This window comes from Diabrotica virgifera, chromosome 6 (assembly GCF_917563875.1).
Source record: "Diabrotica virgifera virgifera chromosome 6, PGI_DIABVI_V3a".
NCBI classification, from domain to species: Eukaryota; Metazoa; Arthropoda; class Insecta; order Coleoptera; family Chrysomelidae; genus Diabrotica; species Diabrotica virgifera.
The window spans coordinates 186,220,465-186,238,829 of NC_065448.1; the positions used below are offsets into that span (position 1 = coordinate 186,220,465).

General features: G+C 32.2%; 1 protein-coding gene across 1 annotated transcript; it reads right to left on the reverse strand.

Annotated features, from left to right (window-relative positions):
• Positions 1-5,132: 5,132 nt before the first annotated feature.
• On the reverse strand, positions 5,133-16,370 carry LOC114324587 (uncharacterized). The gene is made up of 2 exons (XM_028272453.2): positions 16,203-16,370; positions 5,133-5,943 (listed from the first exon to the last, which is right to left on the reverse strand). Exon 2 carries the CDS (start codon positions 5,915-5,917, stop codon positions 5,237-5,239), a length of 681 nt encoding a protein of 226 aa, XP_028128254.1. The 5' UTR covers positions 5,918-5,943; positions 16,203-16,370; the 3' UTR covers positions 5,133-5,236.
• Between the last annotated feature and the right edge of the window lie 1,995 nt (positions 16,371-18,365).

The following is an 18,365-nucleotide window of genomic DNA, read 5'->3' on the forward strand; positions in this document are numbered from 1 at the left end:
CTTTCTTAGCGTTGCCTCGTTAGGAATATTGAAGTTACAATATTTTTGCATAAATTGCCTAAAATGTATATTTTGTAATTTTTTTAACGAAATGTTTGCTGCCAACAAAGCTTTATACAGGTCTTGATTAAACAAACGTTTTTCTTTTTTTGATTCATCTTGATCTTGAACATTTTGAAGGGATGTATGAATGGACTGCTGAACGGGTCCTAATGCAATCTTTTTTAGCTTCAACTTATGAGTAGCAGTTTTTAAATGTTGGTCGACTTGAAACTTCTTCTCACAGAAAATCTTTAAAAGAAAAAAAATGTTCAAGCACCAAAAAGAAATCAATTTTCATACGAGAAGCTGAAGAACAAAAGCGGAATTGTCTACAATTTGATGGATTTTTGTATTTTGATGCTTCTCTCTATGTCCGTCTTTATAGAAGTAAAAGCGAATTTGTCGAATAAAAACACTTTTTCCAGAAAAATTTCTTTTGTGGGACATGATGCTTTTGTTTGTCAGTTCCTCATTTAAAAAATGAAATGTGAAAATAAATGTAACTTACGATTTTGGAGCAGGCCTTGCAAAATACTTTGTCTCCACTTGGCTTTAACTCGGGAAAACACTTTATCCAAGCACTTTTTTGAATGGTAGACATATTTAAATTTAATATATACTCACTTCAAAAACACTAAATACGATACAACGTTGACTTTAAACAAATATTGGCCGGAAACTGACAAAATAAATATTAGACCCTTAAATGCAGGTAGGTACCTACGACTTGCTACGCTAATAAAATAATATTTTTCTGGGAACACCCATAATTGTTAAATTCAGGTAGTAATGGTAAAGTCCAGATAGATAATAATGAGCGATAGATAGATAAATAACGAGCTCGTTCATATCGAAGTTATAAAATTCCAACTAAGAGAGGAAAATTTTAAACTTTTATATAATTTATTTTTAAAATATGCAAAATAAATCGTGTTTAGCTTAAATATGCAATGTTGTGTTTGTTGTCTGAAAATATGCAATATATGCATCTATATGCACTTTGCATATATTCCGCTCTCTATTGATGACTTAGTGATTATGACAAACGTTATATAAACTTGAATCTCAGCAATTCTCCATATTGAATTCAAGTTCACGTTGAATATGCCCTAACCATCTATACTTATACTTTCTCATTTTGACCTCAGTAGTCTCACCCTTAGATTTACTCTAATATACTCACTTCTAATTTTATCTCTTCTTCTCGCTCCACTAATCCATGTAAAGATTTCTTCCACATGCACTCGATTACTATTGGTAAGTATAGCTCGATTACTATTGGTTTTAAAGAAAATTTAAAGAAACGGATTTGTTTATTTTTTCAAAGGGTACATTTTTCTAAAGTAAAGTTGTTTTGATTAAACGAAAACTTTTGGAGTTATTAGCAGAAAACTTATTAAAAACATTTATCAAAATGTTATATTCATGTTGAAGTTTATCAAAAAAATGTATAGAACGTTTTTTGCTTAAAATGAACGTTTTTACCAACCTTTGCAATTAAAATATAATAAAATATTTCCACCCCCGAGATGGGGTGGCAACCACCCCCATGATAAAAGCGCCTTTCGGCATGATATAGATTTTGATCTTTGGACTATCCACTACTTATTCTTAAATTTTCAAACAAATCGATTCATTCTGTAAAAATTGCGAGGTTTTGTCCTATTTTAAGCTTCATTACTTGGACTATATCTTACTTTCTCCCATCTTTTGGTATGACTAAGTCACTAAGTAATTTTAAGGCTCTTGTATTGTTGAACATATTCTTTATGTTTATAGATATAATTGAACAGACTTGATCACCAAGGAGAACATTATGACGGAAGAAATCAAGCGAAGGATAATCCAAGCAAACAAATGCTATTTTGAAACTTAAGTATTATATAAACCATATATCAAATAATAATAGCCATAATATAACCATATATAAAACCCTTACACAACCAGTGTTAACATATGGATCGGAGACATGGACCATCTCCAAGACAGATGAAAACCTTCTGCTTATATTTGAACGAAGGATCCTAAGAGGAATATTCGGTGGCATCTGTGAAAATGGTGTTTGGAGGAGGAAGTACAACTACGAGGTATACCACAGATATAAACATATATTTGGTGGTAAAGACGTAGTATCTCTTATAAGAATAGGAAAACTAAGATGGGCAGGACGTCTAGCAAGATCTCAGCAGAACAACCCTCCTAGAAGAATTCTTATGTCACAACCTGTGGGAAGTAGAAATAGGGGTAGGCCAAAACTCAAATGGAAGGATGGTGTGGATGAGGATGGGAGAAAAATAGGCGTAGCAAACTGGCAACGGTTGGCAATAGAAATGACACTGGCGTAATAGAGTTGGGAAGGTCGAGGCTCTTTCATAGGGCTGTAGCACCAATGATGATGATAACTGAAGAGATATACTGAACAGATACCCTCTAGGCCACGTGCACCGCATCAACGAAAGTCTGTCGTGTTTTCTCTTCTCGATGCAGATAAATGGGTTTTTCTGTAATAATATACCGCTTCTCGATTTGTCAACTTCCATAATTCTATTAAACTCCTTTGCTATTTTTTACCATTGCTGTTACTGTCTCCTGTTAGTTCAACTAATTTTGTCTGAAATTCTTTGTTCCATAGATTATAAAGATATTATTTGTTCAATAGAATTTTCTTCGAAAACATTATAACAACTGTACAAAGGATTAGGATAAAAAATATTTGTTATTATAATTTATTTTGACGAATGTAGAAGAACCTTTAACCCTTCAGCGCAGGCGCAGATCCAAGGGGGGTCAATGGGGTCAATTGCCCCCTCCTTGAGACTTCGCCTGGTGTCCCTTTTTTTAAGAAAAAGATAATTACGATTGGAAATAAATAGTGAGTTTTGTGTCCTGTTGACAACTGAATAACGGAATGAAACATAAAACAGAATTCCTTCTCCAAAGTACATGTTCTCGGTCTTACTGTATGGTCACGTATGATGTCGAGTCTTGGACTGTGAATAAAATCGATCTACTTACCTAAATCGCCTTGAGGCTTTCGAAAGTTGGTTCTATAGAAGAATTTTAAAAGTATCTTGGGTGAAGAAGATTCGAAACTCCACAATACTAGAATGTCTCAGCAAGACTACTGAGATTATAGAAGCCATCAAGAAGAGAAAAGTGGAGTATTTTGGACATGTAATCAGAAGTTTCAAATATAGGTTGCTACAAAATATTATGCAAGTGAAAATAGAAGGCAAACGCAGTCCAGGACAAAAAAGCACTTCGTGGTTGATTTAGGGTGGCAGTGAATAAAATTAAGATAGCTATGATAGTAACCAACGTTCTGAAAGGACATGGTACACGAAGAAAAATAAAGTAACAGCTCATACCGAAAAAGAATCCTGTGTACGCGAGTGACGAGAAAATTTTTATTTCATTGCCCCCTCCTTGCAAGGTTGCTGGATCCGCCGTTGTTTCAGCGGTGGCATGCGGTCTGCGGTCCACAGTTCCGACTATAAAGTGAATCATCTTTTACTGCGCTGAATTTCAACAACTCGCTGCGTGCATGGAATTACATGTACCAAATAAAGTTCTTCGCTGCCCCTTGACGTGACAGCTCAGTTTTATACGAAGTTCCTTAGTGTTAGTAATCAAGTATTGGTGTCTCAGATTGTACGTTAAAGAAATCTGCTACCTACTAGAAATTGCAATTGCTGCATCCAGAAAAGCGTACTGGAACCAGCAGCGTGGATCCGAAAACGTTTTAATTTCGAAATAAGATACTAATTAATGCCATCGTTAGCCACTTTATTCAGAGTAGTTAATCGGCAACTCCCAGTAGATCTCAGTAGCTCAGTATGCTGAAAAGCTTCAACAGCCTAAAAGTTTGCATCGATAAAGCGTTGATTGACATTGATCCTGAGATAATACTCTGTACTGATGAGCGGTCAATAATCAATGAGTTGATCGCTATTTTTAACCGGTGAAATTGGCTGTAAAAGCTCTTTGAAAAAGAGAGTCCACTTTGATAACTGCCGACACAATCATGAAATTTGTCTTAGACAAACTAAATAGCCAGGAGTCTAGCCTTGGTGCCGATCCATCGGAAGCATTACACAACAGAATCGCGGAACGGTGTCACTCTGAAATTTACATTAGTGTAAGTACTTACGAAGGGTATAACGAAGGACTAAACAATACTGGTATTTCCCCATGCCAAAAAAGAATGCAATGCGACAAGAGATGAAAAATTTGTTGAGTCGTATAAATACACAAGTGTTTGTGGAACCAGTAATCCGGAGCCCGCGATTTTTAATTTGGAACAAGAACTTGAGCAACTTGAACAACTTTTATAACCAAAATATTTTGGTAACGTGTAAATGACCATTTATAAGACGAAGACGAAGAAGAAATCAAAACCCGATCATTTGTTCATGGTCTATGATTTGCTGACCTTAAAACCGACCAGCATAGAGGCCGAAAGGACTTTCTCCGCAACCGGCTATATGTGCAGTTCTGTGCGAAGTAAGTTACACGATAGATAAAATCTGTTTTTTAAAGTCTCATTTAAAAAAAAACTATTTCTATTATAAAAACTATAAAACTATAAAAACTATAAAACTGTAAAAACTATATTTTTATTTTGATTCCCAGTTTACTAATTATCAAGGTAGACTACGTCAATCAAGCATGTTAGCGATAAGAAAAACTTGAACTTTAGCATCACGATAAGTTCCAAAATCGAAGAAAAAAGTTCTTCTAGTATCTTCCATGCATGACAATGACGAGATCAATAGAACTACACAAAAGCCTATACATCTAAGCCCTCTATTAAGTATAATTATTATTTGAAAAATGTGTGTTTATAAGAATAATATAGAGCGATATGTCTCTATCGGCACAAAAGACCGAGGTTACCAATAATTTGTAAATTTCTTACGTCACCACTGGAGGGTTAAGGATTTTCAAGATTTACTAGCAAATATAAAAAGAGACATCGATGGTGCAACAATTAACACTTAAAAAAATTTAAAAAAAATATTTATTTTAAACCCAAAACTATAGTCAATAGTTGAAACTAATCTATATACAAAATATACTTTTACCTAATATATACATTTTAATCTATCCCTAATCTATATATCTAAATTTTATATTCCTAATCTGAACTATATACAAAAATTAAACGTAATCTAAAATCCAATCTATATACATATTATTTTTCGTCTTTCTTTGATTCAGATAATGATCTTATCAAATTATTTCGTTGTTTTTGAACATCCTTAATACCCTCTAACGTCTTTGCAATTTTTTCTAATGCAACCACTCTTCTGGTATCCAAGTCTAGCATTACACTCGTATATTTGGATAAAGACTTTGCTGTTACAGGTACAGTTGGCAGTATTGAAGGTGTTTCAGCTTCTGCTTCTGCTGTGCTTGTACTGGGCTGTGGGTCTGCTGAATATACTATGATTATACTTTCCTTGTCATCATCTGCATCTCTTTTAATTGCCATATTCATCGAGGATATAACCTCATCAGTTTTCATAGTTTTATCGTCTTCGAATATATAATTCATATCTTCGAAATACTCCCACGAAATTCTACCTTTCTTTTTCTTGGCATTATTCTTAACGGTTTTAAAGTGGCTCTTCATATTCCTGAATTTTTTGTCCAGAATATCTTCTGATACATAGTAGCCATTATTTAAAAAAACATTTTTGATGTCTTCCCATAAATGTTTCTTTTTTACTTTGGGGTCTCTAAATAGAGCCTTTTTTTCTTTATAGGCCGATAGCAATAACTTTGTTGCCCGCGGATTCCACGAAAATTTATCGTTTTCTTCCTCCACCCCTTCATTTAATATTGAAGCCTCCACTGAATTGTCATTTTCCATTATATATCTTTCAAAATATCCTTGATCTAAAAGAAAGAACAAATTATTTACTATTCAAAGTTATACTTCACTGTTCCAAATACACATACAGTAAGCGATAGAGACGTCACTAGACACATGGGTAGGTGTGACACACCTAATTGCTATGCTTATGGCACAGTATAAAGGGGGACAGTAGAACCACTCTCCGAAAAATTGGAAGTATTCTTGTTCTCATGATCATTTTTCAGTGCGTCATTAATTATGACGTCACATACTGTATTGGGTGTGTCGAGACTTATTTCATGTAATTATTGACGAATCTGACAGATACCAGAATCGTACTTCGCCATAGGTGAAAAGCTTGTGGAATTAAACTAATTAGTAATTTAGTAGATATGATTTTTACACAATATGTTAACATGTAGGTATTTTTTATAAAGGGGAATAAAATTAAAAAGTAAACAATATTGTTAACTAAATTTATAAATATGGAAACATTAAAAAATGACACAAAACTATCCATAAACTGTGTTATTATCTTCTTCTCTAGGTGCTGTCTCCGCTTCAAAAGTTGGCAATAATCAGAGAGATCTTTATTTCTGAAACCGCGGCTCTAAATAATTCATTGTAATTACATCCAAACCAGTTCCTAAGGTCATGAGTTACGTCTCCTTACTATGGATCTTTTTTTTTGCATAATGATCTGGAGTATTAGATATACATCTCTCATCACATGTCCCATATATCTCAGTTTCCTTCTTATTGGTTAGTTCTTCTCGTTCCCTATGCGTAAGTCTCATTACCTCCACGTTGGCTATTCTATCTACTCATGAGATTTTTAGCACTCTTCGGTACATCTCGAATGTCTCTAGTCTCCTCACGCCAATGACTAACCTTTAACGAACTAAATTCTAAACCAAAACACAAAATAATGCACAAAAACGTTGTGAAACACAAGGGAAGTCGAATTCTAATTTCAAAATGACAGGTACACAAAATGCTGACCTGAATAATAACCGTCACTTGACTCTTTGACACTTCTAAAAAATGGCCAAAATGGACTAAGTTTCCGTCAAATGTTCGTAATACGAGTATTTGATTGGCTAGAAAAGACGCGCATTCTAAATATCAACGAATCAAACGTAGGTTAGGAATAGACATCTTATGTATACAGAGAGAGTCTGTAAAGTGGAATAAATTCAATATCTCAAATACTAATTGTTTTTTTGGAAAATGCTCAGACCCGTCGATTAGTATTTCAAATTGTCCTTTTTGACATTCAATAATAATGTATACAGGGTGTCCCAATTTAGAGATATGACGTCATCGTCGATTTTCTTAAATGGCAACACTGTCATTTTGATAGCTAATTTGATAGGGTTTGTAAAGTTATACACAACTGCAAAATATCAAATTTTTATTCTCTACCATTTACAAGATAATAGAAAATAACAAAGTTATATCTGTAATTTGGAATATATTCAATAATTAAAATACTAACTGTTTTTTTGAAAAATGCTCAGACCCGTCGATTAGTATATCAAATTGTCCTTTTTGACATATAATAATAATGTATACAGGGTGTCCCAATTTAGAGATATGACGTCATCGTTGATTTTCTTAAATGGCAACACTGTCATTTTGATAGCTATTTTGATAGGGTGTGTAAAGTTATACACAACTGCAAAATTTCAAATTTGTATTCTCTACCATTTAGATGATAATAAAAAATATCAAAGTTATGAAAAAGAAGTAATCAACTAATAATTGAATTTAATTATTTCAATAAATTAAGCAAAAACTCATAATGTTGCCCTCAATTATTGTCAAATTGTCAATGGGCAAGGTTATGAGCATTTGCTTAATTGAAATAAATAAATTCAATTATTATTTGATTACTTCTTGTTCTTCATAACTTTGTTATTTTTTATTATCTTGTAAATGGTAGGGAATAAAATTTTGAAATTTTTCAGATGTGTATAACTTTACACACGCTATCAAAATAGCTATCAAAATGATAGTGTTGCCATTTAAGAAAATCAACGATGACGTCATATCTCTAAATTGGGACACCCTGTATACATTATTATTATATGTCAAAAATGACAATTTGATATACTAATCGACGGGTCTGAGCATTTTTCAAAAAAACAGTTAGTATTTTAATTATTGAATATATTCCAAATTACAGATATAACTTTGTTATTTTCTATTATCTTGTAAATGGTAGAGAATAAAAATTTGATATTTTGCAGTTATGTATAACTTTACAAACCCTATCAAATTAGCTATCAAAATGACAGTGTTGCCATTTAAGAAAATCGACGATGACGTCATATCTCTAAATTGGGACACCCTGTATACATTTTTATTGAATGTCAAAAAGGACAATTTGAAATACTAATCGACGGGTCTGAGCATTTTCCAAAAAAACAATTAGTATTTGAGATATTGAATTTATTCCACTTTACAGACTCTCTCTGTATAACCATTGTAATGCTGCATTATTTTTGTGTTTAATCACGGAGCTACCGCTTTTTCCGTCTCATCTAACTTAATGCATTAGAGAGAAATCGAAAAACTGTGACGCACTGAAAAATGATCATGAGAACAAGAATAAAATCTTTAGTCGCGCATGGCGACCGCGCAATGTTCCCAGTCGCTTTTGCCCCACTCTCGAATTGCTAATCGCATATAAACGTACGAGTTTTAACAGGGAAAACCCGCATCCACCACTGGTGAATTACCAATTGCATACTGCCGGTATTACTTCTTGAGATCAAAGTGCCGACATGGAAGAGGTTTTACTGTCCCTCTTTATACTGTGCTTATGTACTAATCCGGTCCCTTCTTAGATGTGACTTTCTTGTCTGTCATGTCATTGTCAAGCAACTATTCAAAATAATTGTTTTTTCATACAAAAAATAAATAAATTAATAGTATTGTTACTCTAATTCATTCAAACACCAAAAATATTATAATACTTTAAAACTGTTACAACTTTAATACAATGATAACTACGAACAGCTGTTCTGTTAAATGTCAACTTTCTATGTTAATATTCGGTTTCTATACATTTTCTGACATTCTAAACGTCCATAGACCTAAAAGTAAACAGTGAAACAAGTGAACGGTTCAGGACTGTACTAGCTCAATGTTCCCGCGTATCTAGTAGCGTGGCGGTTACTATATATTATTTGAGTTTGACTCTTGAACATTAATATATTTTTTTACTAGAGTTTCTCGGGCTTAGTTTTATAAAAAAAATGGGGATATCTATTATGTTATGATATTTTTATTTCAATGTTTCGGCAGGATATCCATGCCTTTTTCAAGAATACATGACTAAAAAATTTTATCAAAGGTATAGTACACATAATTTAAAAAAAAAATTTGACTTACTATATGTGCATGCAAAGTTGGTTATGAAACAATTAGGTACAGAAATAGACGTCACAAATTTCAAACAATGTTAAAACATAAGAATACTATTAGTTTTAACCCTAGGATGCATAACATGAGTCTAAGAGACTCGAGCGTACATTTACATATTCGTAAAATGTGATTAAATCCACACCAATCATTGCCGATTTAGGAATTCGTTTTTGACATGTATGACTGTTTGTTAGTGTATAAAAATTTAAATAGTATGCACAAAAAAACTAAAAAAAAAATAATTTCCATTCATACCCCCATAATGCATACCATGAGTCCGGGAGACTCTTATCGAATTAGTGCTCAAAGGTTTTTGCCTAAACTGTAAAGCTAAGAAAAAGGAATTTAGTCACGTTTTGAAGTGTCAAGGTATTAGCGTTAGTACGTTGTCTGCTTTCATAGTTTATATTTGTGTTATTCGCATCATTATTCAAGTAAGTGCACTAATTTTGGATCAGTTTATTACTTAGTCAATAGTCAATCCACAATTTTATTTTTATAAAAAAGTAAAATTTATTTTTATAAGTGAGGTAGTAGAAAATTGATAATAAATATTGATAAATATTTTTTGGGCTCACTTCTTGAAAAAATCATTTTATATAACGAGTGCTCTTTTGCGATAGACTCCTGTGTTTTTGTTTTTACAGATATCAAAACAGAAGTAGTATACAAAAATTCATTCACACATTTCATCAAAAAAGGAAAATCAAAATCATGTTATATAACGAGTGCTCTTTCGCGACAGACTTCTGTGTTTTTGTTTTTACAGATTATCAAAACAGAAGTAGCATACAAAAATTGTATTTTCAAATGCAAAAAGTTGGCTTTCAAGTAAAATACTGTATATTTTCAGGCCAACATTATGGCATCCTCGAGTAGAAAAAGATCCGTTCACCCCAACGATAATAGTTATGAGGAAATCTTACGTATGTAGTATGAGGAGGATGACAACGATTCTATAACTAGTGAAAGTGAAGTATCGGAAGCTGATCAAGAATACGAGCAGCCTGCAGTATACAAAGATAGTTCAGACAAGTATTCCGAAAATTCTTCGAGTAGTGATGATATGAACTTGAATCAAAATAATTCAACAATTGAAACAGCAGGTACATCATTTATTAGCAGAAACAATTTTGAATGGAGATCCACGCCTCCTTTGCAAGGAAGAACAAAAATTCACAATCTATATCGTTTCACGGAGGGACCAAAAGTAAGAAACAAAATGTTGTCTCCGAAAAATGCTTGGGATAAATTTGTGACTGCTGAAATGGTTGAAGAAATAATAATATGTACCAAAAGAGAAGCCAACCGAATATTTGAGGCCAAGGGAAAGGTATGGCCAAAAATTGAAAAAGACGAAATGAACGCATTTTTTGGCCTGCTGCTACTGACTGGTGTCGAGAAGAACTGGGATACGCCTGTCAGAGAGTTGTTCTTAGATAAATCATCAAATCCACTGTATAAAGTTACAATGGCAGTAAATCGTTTTGAAAATATAAGACGATTCATACGATTTGACGACCGACGAACACGTTCAACTAGGTTGGAAACTGACAAATTTACTTATGTCCGGTATGTATGGGAGTTGTTTGTGAAACAGTGCCGAACAGTTATGGTACCAGAATTGGATGTAACCATTGACGAACAGCTACTTGCATTTAGAGGTCATTGTAATTTTATTCAATACATGCCATCGAAACCTGCAAAATACGGCATTAAATTTTTTTGGCTTTGTGAAAGTGAAACAGGATATGCAGTTGATGGGCAGATATATTTAGGTCGTCAACCTGGTGAAAATAGTGTAGGGGAAAATGTTGTAAGGTCCTTGACCGCTTCCATAAAAAATTCTGGTCGCAACTTGACAATTGACAACTTTTTTACTAGCATCCCTTTAGCACAGCATTTACTGTCTTTAGGAATAACTTGTGTTGGGACATTACGAAAAAATAAGAAAGAGATCCCCTACGAATTTCAAGCTTCAAAAGAAAGATGCGTTTTTTCCTCTATTTTTGGATTCAATGATAATTTGACTTTGGTAAGTTACGTGCCAAAGAAAAATAAAGCTGTCATTCTTCTTAGTTCAACGCACCATGATCAATCTGTAGATATTGAGAGTCAAGCAAAGAAGCCCGAAATTATCAAATTTTACAACCAAACAAAAGGTGGGATTGATAAAATGGACCAGATGATCGGTAACTACACGGTAAAGCGTCAAACTAGACGTTGGCCTCTTGTCGTTTGGTACAATATTATGGATGTAGCAGCACTTAACGCGTTTCTTCTTTATACAAATCAAAATAAAAATTTTGCTGCAGGAAAAACAAATAAAAGACGATACTTTTTCAAAGATTTAGTAAATGAGTTTTACCATTTATGAAAAGAAGGGCTAGAAACCCTAAACTTACAAACACAATCCGAAGACATATGGGTAATTTTATCGATTTTCCTCAAGAAAATTTAGGGATAGATTTGGCTCATAGAAAGAAAAGGAGATGTTCCGAGTGCCCTTCACACATTGTAAGAATGAGCACACAAATTTGTCAGAAGTGTAAGTGTCCAATTTGCAAAGAACACAGTGTTTTAATATGCAAGAATTGTATTGAGTAGTTCCTTACCAGGTATTTATTATTTGTTTATGCTTATATTATTATAAATAACTAAATATTAAATAAATATTTGACAACAATTAAAGAAAGTCTCTATTTTAGTACTTTATTTACAAAGCGAGTCTGCGAGACTCATGTTATGCCATAACGTAGAAAAATTTGCGTATGCATCCTAGGGTTAAGATATAGTGTCAAAATGAGTATGGTGTTTTATTGTTGTTTGATTTATCAAATCACCCAGTTGCTACCACATCATAGGCGTTCTGAATTTTCTTTTTGTTTATTTTAGATTAGATTAAAATATATTTTGTTTAAGCTACTGACATCTTTTTATCATTTGTTGCATTGTTATTTTTTAGTTTCTATAGTTTTAGTTTCTGTCTTGTTCAGTTTTTAGGATTTTAGTTTTGTTGAAATCAAATTTATGTTTCTTCTCGTTTTCACGTTTTGTGAGTTTACTTTGTCATATTTGTAATAACGTATTCTTGAGTTGAGTAGCTGGCTGGTTTGTCAAATATATAAACATCATCATCATCGTCAATGGCGTTACAACTATTGCCTTACACATTTGTCGGTCCTGTACCACTAATTCCCATTGTTTCACTCCCATTTTCTCTTCTTTGTCTGCATATTTCCACCTTTTTCTAGGCCATCCTACAGACCTTGTTCCATCTGGCCTTTCCCAGAACACATTGTTTATAAGGCGATTGTCGTTACTGCTTATCTTACTACTGAGTCTTACTATCTGAGTCTATTGGCCTTTATATGTCTGACTAGATTTTCCTTTTAGAATAGAGACTCTAACTCGTTATTGTATCTGCGCCTCCATTCGTTTGTCACGCTGTCTCTGCAAGGGCCATATATCATTCGAAGAATTTTATGTTCCGATACCGGCAATTTATTTACTTTTTATTGCTACTCAATTCAAGAATACGTTCTTACAAATATGACAAAAAAAACTCAACAGCCCTCATAAAATATGAAAACGGGAACATTTTGATTTTGACAAAACTAAAATCCTAAAAACAAAACAGAAAAAATAGGGATATTTTGGAGTCTATAGAAATTAAAAAAAAACAATGCTATAAATGATAAAAAAATCTAATTTAAAATAAACAAATCAAATTTCAGGACGCCTATGATGTGGTAGCAAGTAGCTGATTAAATGATAAATCAAACAACAATAAAACACCACACTAATTTTGACACTATATCTTAAAAGTCATTACTTAGTGTTAGTGGGTTTCTTCTTATGTTTTCACATTGTTTTAAATTTGTGACGTCTATTTGTGTACCTATAAGTGTGGTGTGGGCGGAAAGAGAGCTTTACATAAATTTTGTTTAAAAATGATTTAGAAATGTGTAACTAATAAAATTTTTCTTATAAAACTCTCAATTTTGCACAACTTACCTTTCAATCATCTTAATAATTGCGGTTTCATTCAAAAAAAATCTCAAAAATTTAATTCAAATGATATGACGTCTCAAAAAATGTAATTTTTGAAATCTTCGTAGTTTTATAGAATCACCATCATTTTAAGAGTATTACTCAAGTTTGAACAGATCTGTTACAGTTTTGTAAGTGCTTTTTTAAAGTTTAGGATGTAATCTTTAAAATGCACTAAATTATTTTACTTTAGAAATTAAATAAACTATTTCTTTTTAAGAAAATTAAGAAAGAAAACAAAAATGTAAAACAAAAACCGAAAATTACCAGCTAAAAAAATGTTTATACAAAGTGATCAAAACTTTTTTCTGTAAAACTTACCTAAAATGCATTTAATAATAAGCTTCAACAATAATAAATGTTCAGCAAAAATAATTTGTTTAGCTCTTATACAGTATGTCTGCGTAACTTGGAACCTATTAATAACTTTTTTATTATCAGTTTTACGAAAAAAAGTTATTCTTTATAAAATACTCTGCATCACACAGGAGCGTCATTTGAAATTTTGATAGGGGGGGGGGGCAAGCATTAAATATACAATACATTTATATGCAAACATAATACAAAATTGATCTATTCTTTGTAAATTTCAGTAATTTTCAGGGTAAGGGGGGGGGGCAAATGCCCCCCCTGCCCCCTATCAAATGACGCCCCTGGCATCACATCTAATCTAAGGTGCAATCATCAAATGTCAAATTGAATTAATGCTATACGAGGTATGTAAAAAATATGAATTTCACTCAAGAGTTAAGTACCTTTACATTTTACAATATCAAAAATTGTTATTAAGAAAAATTTTTAGGAATTAAAAAAATTGTTTTAGTGTTCAATTACATCCTTTTAATTAAAATATTGTGAATAATAAAGGCACTTAACCCTTACGAAAAATTCATATTTTTTACATAATATAACGAACTATTTTAAATGGGAAATAAGCCACAATTTTACTAAAAAAATGAATTTATTAACGTTTCGACGCCCAAGTCGGGTGTCGTTGTCAAAATACAAAATAATACTAAATAAACAAAAATGTTATTGCTTAGTAAAAAATTCTTCTAATAATTTATTTAATCTGACTCATTTATATCGGCAATTCAGGCATGTATTATACATTTTAAAGTAGAAGACTTTAAAATGATATTGCCAATATATATGAGTTGCGTTCCTGGGACGACTTTACTAAAAGATAGTTCATTCGATTACATGAAATCAACCCCAACTAAAGAATATCCGCCACAAAAAATCATAGCATGTGACCTGTCTTTCAAAAGACAACAAATGCAACGATGGCAGTAAAATTCTCGCTATTATTTTTTTGTGGCGGATATTCTTGAGTTGGGGTTGATTTCATGTAATCGAATGAACTATCTTTTAGTAAAGTCGTCCCAGGAACGCAACTCATAAATATTGGCAATATCATTTTAAAGTCTTCTACTTTAAAATGTATAATACATGCCTGAATTGCCGATATAAATGAGTCAGATTAAATAAATTATTAGAAGAATTTTTTACTAAGCAACAACATTTTTGTTTATTTAGTATTATTTTGTATTTTGACAACGACACCCGACTTGGGCGTCGAAACGTTAATAAATTCATTTTTTTGGTAAAATTGTGGCTTATTTCCCATTTAAAATAGTTCATTATAAAAATGCCACAAGGAAATAGCTTCAGAACAACATAACATATCGTATAAAATTAAAAAATGTTTGGTATCTGATGGTTGTATCTTATATTTTAGACCAGTGAGAGAGCATTTTTTGAAGAATAACTTTTTTTCGTAAAAGTGATAATAAAATAGTTATCGTAATTGTAATAAAATGATGATGAGTATCCGTAATTTGAGAAAAAATTTAAATTTTTTTTCGATTAGGATGATGTAATTGTATATTCAGACATAGTTTCTAATTTCAAACAACTTTTCATAATAGGATTCATTTTTTGATATTCCGGTATATAAAGGTACTTTACTCTTTTTTAGTTTTAGATTTTTGACTATCCAGAGCATTTTATTAAGAATAACAGTTTTTCGTAAAATTGATAATAAAAAAGTTCTCCATGTGGTTCCTAGCTACGCAGACACACTGTATAAGAGCTTCTGTATAAGAATTTTTAAATTAGAATGCCACATTCGGATTCAGAATAATCAAAAACAAAATAGAAACATATTTGATTAAAGTAAAATGATGAATTTAACCATATTTTTAAAATTATTTAAACAAAACAATTGTTATTGTTTAAACAATTAATAAACAATTAGCGGTCAAATCTAGGAGTAGAACTTTTTACTTTAACATGTATATAAACTAACAAAACAAGTTTTGGAAAAATATAAGCTTGTTTGAATTTTTCCGAAACAATGCATGTTTTCCTTCTAATTAATAAAACATAATTGTTTAACAACCAACTTTGCATGCATGGTAAGTCAAAGTTCTTCTTAGATCATTTTTATTATCTTTGATAAAATGTGTTTTATTCATGTATTCTTGAAAAAGGCATGGATACCCTCAGTACCGGCGCTAGGGTACCTATAAGACGCCTGCCTGCAAAACTAGCATATATGCGCCCTTTGGTTTTTTTAATTAGTATTTTGTATAGCACCAGCAGAAAAAATGCTCAGTTTGGCCCCCTCAAATAGGGGCGCCCGCCTGCAGTGCATCCCTTCCAGGTCCGTTATCGGCGGTCCTGGTTATCCTGCCGAAACGTCGAAATAAAAATGTCAACACCATAGCCATCGTAATTTTTTTATGAACCTAAGCCCTAAGAAACTCTAGTAAACAAAATAAAAATATATTTATAAAGGTACTTTACCTACCTTCTAGTTAATAAAATGTGAAATTCTTCAGGTTCTATTCTCTTCTATAATCTTCAGGTTCTATTATAAAATTCAAAAAATAACCGTTTTCAGCGGAGACCAAGCGATTCAGCCTAACAAAATCTGCGATTAATAAAATGGCGACCGCTTCAACAGCTGCTCACAGGTTTTGAACGTCTACGTCTACTATCATAAAAAATAATCATAAGCCACTTGCGCTGACACAGCGTTGGGTTCCGTTGAAGTCCCCCTCTTACGAAGAACTCTAATTCTAATAGCCTGAAAAAACGGAAGCTTCTATCAAAGGCCACTACAGGTAGTGAAAGGGATCTTTTTAGCATCGAGTGGGGACGACGCCCAACTCACCGAATCCCAACTCATCAAAAGATATTTCATATACACCCAAATCGCATACAGCCACTTCATCGAAATCTCCAATTCATCAACTGGAAATTTCTAGAAATTCTTAGAAAGTGGCTTAAAACTATGTAACCAAATATGTCATTCCAAAGAATGGCCTGATGAGTGGACAAAATCTACAATAACGACAATACATAAAAAAGGTAGCTTCCATAAATGCGACAATTATAGAACTATTTCTCTTATATCACATAATGCCAGCAAGATAATGTTACATAAACGTAATAGGCTATTGATTATGTGTTTTAGAAAGGAACTACAACGTTAATGGGGTTTTATTGTTTCATATAGGTAGTCAATGGACCTCTAAATATGAAAAACCCACGGAGTGCTACCATTTAAAGTGGTGCGTTTGGGAGAAAGGAGTGAATTAGTCCCTAGGCACAGGGCAACCCAGCAAACAGACTTGCGCCCAATTACGTGATAATTACGTTAAATTTACGGCAAATTTCAACGAATACGTAACTCGGTGATTTATGACGGGAAAAAAACGTATTTCAGTGCCCAATCATTCACCTATATATTAGTGCTTTCTTTATACATGTTTGACATTAGAATAATATAAAATCATAATGACGAATATAGTACATGTTTTTTATAATATTTGTGAATTTTGGTTACATCGCAAAGGTACGTTTATTTCACGTAATAATCACGAAACAGAACTATTAAATTTTGAGAACTATTTTGGAAACAAAATTTTACAACTGTGTTGGTTAAATACGTATCGCTTGAATTTTACTCATTGTATTTTATGGACGTCGAAAAATTAGATGTATTTCACGTAAAAGTAATGTAAATAATACCAATATTTAAACAAAAAGTTTATGATTTCGCTTTTTAGATCATTTAGCATAACTATTTCAATCCAACCTTGATTTGAAGCTATTTTTTTCTTTAAAAATATCACAGGAGCTAAAATGATGCAATTTTCGAATCTCATTTTCAAATCGCGCGCGGTGATGAAGTACTACCAAGCCTTTCTCCTCCTTTAAATACCATCACGTGACTAACATAGTTGGTTCGAAAACTAAATTAATCGATTTATCGAATAATATATACGTTTCGATAGGATTATTTTTTATATTATTCTGGTATTGAAATAGATTTTTAGTAAGACCAATTAGTTAATAGTAAAAGAAATTTAAAAACAAAAAAAAATTCGTAATACTAATTTAAAGTAAGTAGAATAGTTCTGTAATTTAAAAATAATCGATTTTTATAATCGATGATCATTACCTCTAATATCAGCTTCTCTGGCTTCTCACATTTCTCACAACAAAAAGTGAAACGTGAAGAGCTTTATTTCCCTTGTTTTATTTTAGGCGGGTTTATTTATAATAATGTCTTTCGTATTAACGTTTACCTCATTGCTTGAGGGTTGAAATGCCGATGATGCAATTAGAAAAAACAAGAAAGTGTCGAAGTGTCCTCCTCGAAATAAAAAGTGACCTGTGTTGTGTTTTGTGTTGGCAAATTTTTTAATGTGTCTTTAGGTCGGTACCATTTTTGGTTCATTATCTTGTATAATAATTATACAGGACAAATGTTTTAAAGTCTCTAAATTCTATTAAATAAATACATTGTTAATACTTTATATGCTTGTTTTATTTATATACATTCCCTAAAAGATACGTTAATCAACACGTATTTGCAACGTGAATTTCCCGAAAGATTTTATTGCTATTTAAGGTAAATAACACGTCTATTGAAGACGAGTTATTCACGTAATTTAAAAACGCA